The sequence below is a fragment of the Rutidosis leptorrhynchoides genome, chromosome 1, assembly GCF_046630445.1.
Source record: "Rutidosis leptorrhynchoides isolate AG116_Rl617_1_P2 chromosome 1, CSIRO_AGI_Rlap_v1, whole genome shotgun sequence".
Taxonomy (NCBI): Eukaryota; Viridiplantae; Streptophyta; class Magnoliopsida; order Asterales; family Asteraceae; genus Rutidosis; species Rutidosis leptorrhynchoides.
The window spans coordinates 597318866-597327623 of NC_092333.1; the positions used below are offsets into that span (position 1 = coordinate 597318866).

General features: G+C 35.3%; 1 protein-coding gene and 1 long non-coding RNA gene across 3 annotated transcripts; both read left to right on the forward strand.

The window, feature by feature from the left end:
* The first annotated feature begins 2040 nt into the window (after positions 1-2040).
* LOC139883828 (uncharacterized) lies at positions 2041-3760 on the forward strand. 2 transcript variants are annotated; one of them, XR_011771868.1, is made up of 4 exons: positions 2041-2435; positions 2675-2773; positions 3044-3142; positions 3515-3760. It is a non-coding gene; the product is annotated as an uncharacterized lncRNA (long non-coding RNA). The 2 variants fall into 2 exon arrangements; XR_011771869.1 differs by lacking the exon at positions 2675-2773.
* A 59-nt stretch (positions 3761-3819) lies between these two features.
* LOC139883834 (uncharacterized) lies at positions 3820-6630 on the forward strand. The gene is made up of 7 exons (XM_071867958.1): positions 3820-3972; positions 4074-4175; positions 4286-4385; positions 4796-4851; positions 5200-5237; positions 5315-5515; positions 5592-6630. Exons 2-7 carry the CDS (start codon positions 4116-4118, stop codon positions 5707-5709), a joined length of 573 nt encoding a protein of 190 aa, XP_071724059.1. The 5' UTR covers positions 3820-3972; positions 4074-4115; the 3' UTR covers positions 5710-6630.
* Positions 6631-8758: the final 2128 nt, after the last annotated feature.

An 8758-nucleotide genomic window follows, 5' to 3' on the forward strand; every position in this document is an offset into this window, starting at 1 on the left:
TTAGAGTTTGGTCCTAAGTCTATGTTTTCCGTCGGTTGATTTCTTTCTTTGTTAAGGTTCTTTTGTTTGTGTTTTGGTTTTTTATTGTTCTAGTGTGTTCTTGATTTTTGGTTTATTTGAAGTGGTGGTTTTGTTTTAAGTGGTGGTTTTGTTTTGATTTTAGTGTAATCGTTTCTTCTATAGTGTTTGAACCTTAATGCTTTAAAAGGTTGTACCTTGTATTGAAATCATAGGCAAATGACAAGGTGAGCATCTTCGATTTTTCTTGTTACTGACAAATGACAAACGCAATCAACGTGGAAACGCTAGGGTACAATTATCGTGGCATAATATACCAAATATTAATATATTAATTAGTTTAATATGGATGTTTTGGGTAGGTATGTGGATGATGTGTTGTAACTTAGATAAAGATAACAATAACAACGTTTTCAAAAAAGATGGCTACTTTCTCAGTTTAATAATTAGATGATGACAATTGCATGTGATGTGATGGTGTTGGGGTATAATGTTGTAGGTGCAACATTTTGCCTTTTTTATCATGTCACATTTATGTATTATGTATGTCCCGATTGCATCAAGTTCATATGGTTAATTTTATGATTTTTTTATAAATAGTAATTTTAATCAAATTTCTTGCAACAATAGAAAAGCGTTTTTTTTTTCTTTTTTACAGAAATGGTAAAACCGAAGTTTGAAACTTCGAATTTTTTATAAATTGTAATTTTAATCAAATTTCTTGCAACAATAGAAAAGCGTTTTTTTTTTTTTTTTTTTTTTTTTTTTTTGTAAGATCAAAGTTTGAAACTTCGGTTTTACTAAATCCGAAGTTTCAAACTTCGGTTTTGGGTGATCATGTCAGATAAACTCTAAACCGAAGTTTGGCCAAATTTAATCATACGCCATTTGGTTTTACTGTATACAGTTAACCTTAGTGTTCAACACAAAACTCCTTCTAATTGTTGTGTTATCACCAGTAAGCCAACCATTTTAAAATGAAATTTGGCCTTCCCAAACAAAATGAATCATAATGGACGAATTATAGAAATTTTTGTAATTGTTGATGTATGAAACTGAATTTGATTTGTTTGAATTGTGTTGTTGGTGATGTTTGTGTTTGAAACTGACTTTAATATGTTTGAATTGTGTTCTTGGTGATGTTTGTGTTTGAGTTGATGATAATGGTGATATAAATAAATGTAAAAAGATGATAAATCAGATTTTGACATGATAGGGTTGCAGGTTCCAGTCCATAATTGAGACTGTTGAAGCAGACTGTAAAACCGAAGTTTGAAACTTCGATTTTACTGTTTATCTGCAAAACCGAAGTTCCAAACTTCGGTTTAGGGTTTATCTGACATGATCACCCAAAACCGAAGTTTGAAACTTCGTATTTAGCAAAACCGAAGTTTCAAACTTCGGTTTTACCATTTTTATAAAAAAAAACGTTTTTCTATTTTTGCAAGAAATTTGATTAAAATTACTATTATAAAAAAAAAATCTTAATATTAATAGAAGAAAAATGCTCATTTGTGACGATCTTTTAGTGACGACTCAATATTTAGTCACTAATAATGCTATTTAGTTACCATTAAAACGTGGTCACTAAACTATATTAGTGACCAAATAAATGGTCACTATAGTGATCATTTTTGGTATTTTGGTTTCTAAAAATATTTTGTGACGGATCTATAGTGACGAGAAGTGACCAACCTATTTTGGTCACTAACTTGATTTAGTGACCATTTTAATTTTATTAGTGACCAATAGCCTTTATCACTAAAACTCATTTTTCTTGTAGTGTTTTATGGTCGCATAAAATATACAAGCGATTAAAGCACGTAATACAAGACTTTCTTTGTAGTTGGATCCATTCATTTATATAAATATACAAATATAAATTGTGGTAATTGGTGTCACCTCCTTATTGGCCAATGGCCAACGTTAACAGTATCTCAAAAATACTGCTGAAACCGTTTTATCCCATACGGATCTTCCCGACCCAATCTTCACTGTTAATCCAAACACCATACCTCAAACTTTCTCTCCAATCTTCTACACTATACAACCGCATCTTCACACCCATTTTCCCTCGCTTTATTTGCACTCCGATGATTCCTTTTCGCTGAACAAATAATTAAATTAGGGTTATAATCGTTTGATTAATCTCTAGCATACCTCTACTCCTGATTAATCTCCCAAATTATCAAACTTCCGTCGCCGTTTATGGAAGCTGTAACCGTCGCCGCTGCTCGACGTCGCCGCGACCATGAACACAGTGGAAGAGGAAACACCGTCTCTCATCATCATCAACCTGTCGTCGCCGCTGCTCGACGCCGCCAACGTTGTCACAAATGCGCCGGCCATGACGATATCTGAAGAGGAAAGCCTGTCTTCATCATCATCATCATCATCATCATCAAAACATCTTTTAGGTATTTTATCATCTACTAATTTCAGCAACTTTAATGATCATTCTTTGTTTATTCGAAAAATTAAACATTATTTCTCTCTTTTTGTCTAACAAAAGTGTCAATCTCTTCCGTTTGTGTTTACTTATTTGTGTTGTTTATCTTATTGGTTGTGAAATAGTCAAAATTAGCATAATTTCAAGCAAGAATATGCAAAGGAAGTCTCTTTACAATTGTCTTTTAAAATGATTTGAAATTGTTAGTGACTCTGTGGAGTTGGCATTCAGTCGTTGAACATGCGACATTACCAACAATGCTTATGTTGCCTACATCTCCCAAGTTGCATCCATAGCGGATTAGCGGTACATGTTTTCTTGCTCGATTTTAAACAAATATATGAGCCTCATATTGTTTTTTGAATTCTTTTTAACATTTTGATTGTCTTTGATTTTTTTCTAATGATATTTTGTTAAAGGGGTTAGAAAATATTGCATCTTATTCTTAAATACCAATAGTTTCGCCCGTATTTGCCATTGGCAACTAGCACATCTGTTTTCTCTTCACATATTCAAATATCTATAATTTTTTAAAGGAAATTATGATTGAGATATATTGATTTGTTGTATTTGCAGACCATCCCTGATGCAGTTATTATCACTGTAGTTGCATCAAATGTAAGTTGCTGATTCGGATACATACTTTTGTCATGTGTGAGTGTTCTATGTCTCCAGGTAATAACAACACATCTTTGTATTCATTTACGTAGATTATTAAGTACTAACTACTAACTACTAACTACTAACTACTAATAAAATAAAATAGAGTGTCGTAACTTTTATGTATTCGATTTATTTAACCAATTTAAGTTAATTCTTTGAATTTATGGGGTAGAGATATATAAACCCATATTGACTCAGATTGTATATATCTTTGGTTAAATATTCTAAACGACGTATCTGTTTCTTACGTTTATATTGAATATAAATAAAGTATTTACTTTACATCAGTTAACTAGCTGTTATTTGTATTTATTTATGCCATCAGACTTTTGTTGACTGTGTTCAACTATTCAAAGTGACAGTTTTATCTTATATTGCTTGTAGGTCATGATTTCAGGGTCTTGCTGTCCCGGGTCATTCGTATGTTTAACGGTGATTGAAATATTTCTTCTTGGCCTTTTGTGTTTACTTCTGTTTCCTTTCGTCAATTGCATGCTTTCTTTATAATGGTTACTGATTTTGGTTTGCGATGGTGAATGGTTACTGATTTTTGGTTTGCGATGGTGAATTGTTTTGTTAGTTTGTTCTTTCACTTAGACATGGCTAGGCAAAAAAAAAAAAAAAAAAAAATTAGCCGTAATGAGTATGTATCTGGTAAGGTTGATAATGGTAATGTTCTTGCCAGAGGAATGTAGTGCAGTACAACAATTATGTGAATCATGTTTCTTCTCAAGGGTCATCGGAAGTTGCATCTGCATCTGTGTCTCTCATTGGTTATGACAAATTAATGTCTTTACCTACACTTACTCACCCGCATCTTCCAAGCCAACAATCAGCAACTGGTATTGTTTCCTAACATTCTTGAATTCGGTTAGTTTTTTATCTTTTGATGTTTGTTTCTTCTTTTGGTAACTTTATTTTCTGTTACCGTGTGCTACCACAGTTGGTGTTCCTACTACTCAAACTGATAATATTGTGCAACCTGATGCTGTGGGCGATCGAAGCCTATTGTCTTCTGAATCATTGGTTGTTCTTCGATGCGAAGGTGGATATTTGCAACTTTGAGCATTCAATGGCTCTGCCCGTTTTGTGATTCCGCTGTTAGGTATCTGATGGATTTCGTATATAATCTTATGCATCTTGCTAATTGACTAGATGTATCGCAACGACATCGTTATCACGTTGATTATGTGGAACGAACCGGCAGTGAAGATTACACAAATCACTCAAGAAGCCAGTTATATTAAGCTGCGATGTAAGTTTTATTTACCCTTTTTATAAATTATTGAATAGATTTTTTGTAACAAGATACGTGAGTAGATTATTTTGTAGTTAGATAGATAGAATACTTTCATTTCAATATGTACAATCTAATTTAATATGCCATACTGATTTATCACCCTTTTTATGTTAAGCCGACTACTCGAACATTTTCACCCAAACATTTTGAATAAAGAACATACACATGTTCAACTACTAAAACAACAAGTCAAGAACTCATCTTTATCAATTGCCAAAACAATGAACATCATGCTCATAATGATTTAACAGTTACAAAGGTCAGACACAGGTACGAAGACCCGAATAAAGAGAAACTAAGAAACAGATTCCCGTTATCTCTGCTAATGACATAGAATCCTCAATACAATACATTTTTTGTTTTAGGTTGTCCAGCACATCAGCACACCATTTTTTTTTCTTTCAGACATTGGATCTTTGAGGTAAGATTCATCTTTTGAATATTAAAAAACAAAAAACAAAACCTATTCCGGTCTGTTTTAGTTTGAATTGTTTCTTTTTAACTTGAATTTTACAGTATATATATATATATATATATATATATATATATATACATACGCGGGATTTTATCGTCGGTTCATAAAAGACTTTAAAAAATCGCCCGCCCCAATAGTGAAGTTACGAATTAGTCGATTGAAAGATATTACGATCTTTGATACAAATGATAACCTAGATCCTATTACAACCAAATGCACCGAACCATTGCACTAATTCTTACTTGTAAATGTAAAATAGAAGGATACTCACTTTGAATGATTGTGTTTGAACAGACTTTGAATGATTGTGCTGGAGCTCACACAAACTACAGGTATATTTTTGCAAATGCACTAACCTAAAAGTCTTCTTGAAACATTGATAATGTTTATCTTACACTTGATATGTTAGTACTAAATCCATGAGGGAAGAGGGAGGATACGAGATCATTAAGAAAGCTATTGAGAAATTAGGTAAAAGGCACATCGAACACATTGCGGCTTATGGTGAAGGCAACGAACGTAGGCTCACTGGTAAACACAAGACTGCTGACATCAACACTTTCAAATGGGGACGTTTCATTCCTAGCTATTTCGTCTTCACATTACCAAGGTTGTTTTAAACTTACGCCACCAAATTGTTATACATTGTTGTATTGAAAGACGTGACGTGATTATGCATTTTGTAGGGTGTTGCAAACTGTGGTGCGTCTATTCGTGTTGGAAGAGACACTGAGAAAGATGGGAAAGGTTACTTTGAGGATCGTAGGCCTGCGTCTAATATGGACCACTATGTTACTTCAATGATTGCTGAGACTGATCCTGTTGTAAAACGGGTGTTGATGATCGACAAAGTTTGAAGCGTTATCGAGGGAGATTCGAGTTAGAATTTGGAAGCAATATATCCTGATTGTGTTTAATACAGTTTAAAGTAGGGGGCGTTCGGTTCAAGGATTTCAATTCCCAGGATTTGAAATCCTGGGATTTGAAATCCTGGGATTTGAAATCCTATCATCTGTTTGGTTCGAGGTTTTCAAATCTCAAAATATGTAATGCGAACCCGAAACGGGAACGCGATCGCAAAACGCAAACCCGCAATCGAAACGTTTAAACAAAACGGGAATGCGACCGTGATAAGCGAACCCGAAAACAAAACGCGAACCCGAAATGGAACACGAAACGCGAACCCGAAATGCGAACCCGAAACGCGAGCCCGAAACGCGAACCGAAACGCGAACCCGAATCGCGTATCCAAAATGTGAACCCGAAACGTAAACCCGAAAACGCGAACCTGAAACTAGAACCCCAAACGCGAACCCGAAATGGAACCGGAAACGCGAACCCGAAACTAGAACCCGTAACGCGAAACCGATACGCGCGCACGAAACGTGAACCCAAAACGCGAGCTCGAAATGCAATCCCGAATTGTGAGCCCGAAACGCGAACCCGAAAAGCGAACCCGAAACGCGAATCCGAAACGCGAACCTGAAACGCGAACACGTAACGCGAACCCAAAAAGCGAACCCGAAACGCGGACCCCTAAAGCCAACTCGAAACGCGAACCTCGAAACGTGAACGCGAAACGTAAATCGTAAACGTAAAATCTTAGAACATGGGATTTCAAATCCCACACATACACAAAGGATTTTCAAATCCTTCATCTATGGGATTTCATGGGATTTGGAATGCAAATCCCTCCAATCAAATTCTCCAACCAAACATGGGATTTGAAATGCAAATCCCTCCAAATCTCACGAACCAAACGCCCCTAGGAGTTTGCCAAAGGGAAGGGGTTTATATTTTTGGTTCTGTTTTATTGTTTTTATTCTATCTATTTTTGGTGAAGTTTGCTACATATTGCATGGTTGATATCTACATCTCCCCATTGTGTTGTTGGTAATAACGATGGTAAAATCTGTTGTCAAATCTAATAACAATGTCAAGGATTGGTTTCATATTATTTATTTATTTCTGTTGTCTACACCTCCCCATTGTGGTGTTGTCTAATAACAATGTCAACTACATAGATAAAAAAAAAATAAAAAAAATACAAAGAACTTATATGTGAAAAGGACAAAACAACAACAGACGATTGATAGCGAATTCTTCACATTCTTATTGTTCTTTGACAACATTAAAACCAATGTTATTTTCAACAAATACCGTGGGATATATCACCCAAAATTATGGAATCTTTAGGTAACACTAGAACAATATCACATATAGGTAAGCTAGCTCAAACTGACTCCCAACTTCAGGTAACCTAACTTGACGTAAATATTATGATTATTCAATGCCTATTTCGCCGCAACGCGCGGACCTACAAACTAGTTTTGTTTTAATAGTTGAGTAACAAATAAGATTGTATAATGTACAAACAATTAAAACATGTGGTAGTGTAATACAACACTTTCTTCTTAGTTGGATACCGTTGTTTTTTTTAAGAGGCGTATATTGGTTCAGATAAGCCAACTTCACGTCTTTATTATTAGATATAAGAGTGGCAACATTCTTATTTTCAAATGTTTATTGATGCTTAAATTTACTTTACTTGTTATTATTTTTTTTTTTTGAAAGGCAAGAAAACTTTTATAGAACACAAAGAAAGAGTACAAGAGGGAACAAAACGAGAGCCCCCGACACAATATTACATAACACGAATATTACAAAGTGGGTTGCTAAGGGTGCAATGCCCAACTGAAAAACACCTCAAATCTAACTACGTAAATAGACACTTGGATCGTTCAACCATGATAACCACTCGAAATTCTTCCCACGTGCTCTTCTTGAGATCCATTCGAACGAGTTAATTTGAATCTCGTTCAATGCAATTGCACCATTCCATTTGTTGCCACGAAACACCATATTATTACGATTCTTCCAAATGAAATATGCGGCCACCCACTCCACGGCTTGCCAAACTTTTGATCCAAAACATGACATGCTAGCTGATGAAGCTTTGCCTCGAAGGATTTCGTTTATACTCAAGTTATTCATATTTCCGAGACCCCACCAACTATACACCCGATTCCAAACTTCCATAGCATTGTTACAAAAGATTAATGAATGTTCCACCGTCTCTAAGTCGTCATCGCAAAGCGGGAACCTCACGGTGTGAAGGTCAATCCCTCGTTTATCTAGTTCAATTCTAACGGGCAATCTCTTTTGTGTTACACGCCATACAAAAATTTCTAATTTTTTTGGAATTAGATTATTTCGCATGGTTTCTTCATAGTTGTTCTTACCCGATAAAACCACCTCATCCAAAGCCGACGCTAAACTTTTAACAGTGAACTTTCCGTTGCTCGACATTGACCAAATCCAAGTGTCTATATTACCGCAATTAAAATTGAAGGAATTTAATAGATTGGACAAGCTAGATAACTCACCACATGTGCGCCCGGATGGGTTTCTTTGCCATTGCCAATTCGCATTCCATGTATCGTTGTACATAAGTATTCTGTCTGCTACGCGAGCATCTTGGTTCTGCTCCAATCGATAAAGCCTCGGGAAGAGAAGACGCAACTTATTACCCCCGAGCCAAACGTCTTCCCAAAAACTGGTGCATCTTCCATTACCAACTGATTTGACCAACGAATTTCTGAATTTCACACCTTTTTCTTCAATCTCGTATCCTGCCAATAAAATGTTACGCCACGTACTTGGTTTAAGAGAACGGATTGCATCATTATCTAAATCCAAGCCGCCATTAGGACCATAAATGCTACAAATTATTTTGACCTAAAAAGAATTAGTTTCAGTTTTAAATTTCCACCACCATTTCTCTAAAAGACTCAAGTTTTTATTTTTAAGAGACCCAATATTTAGCCCCCCACCCTCATAAGAAGAAATCACA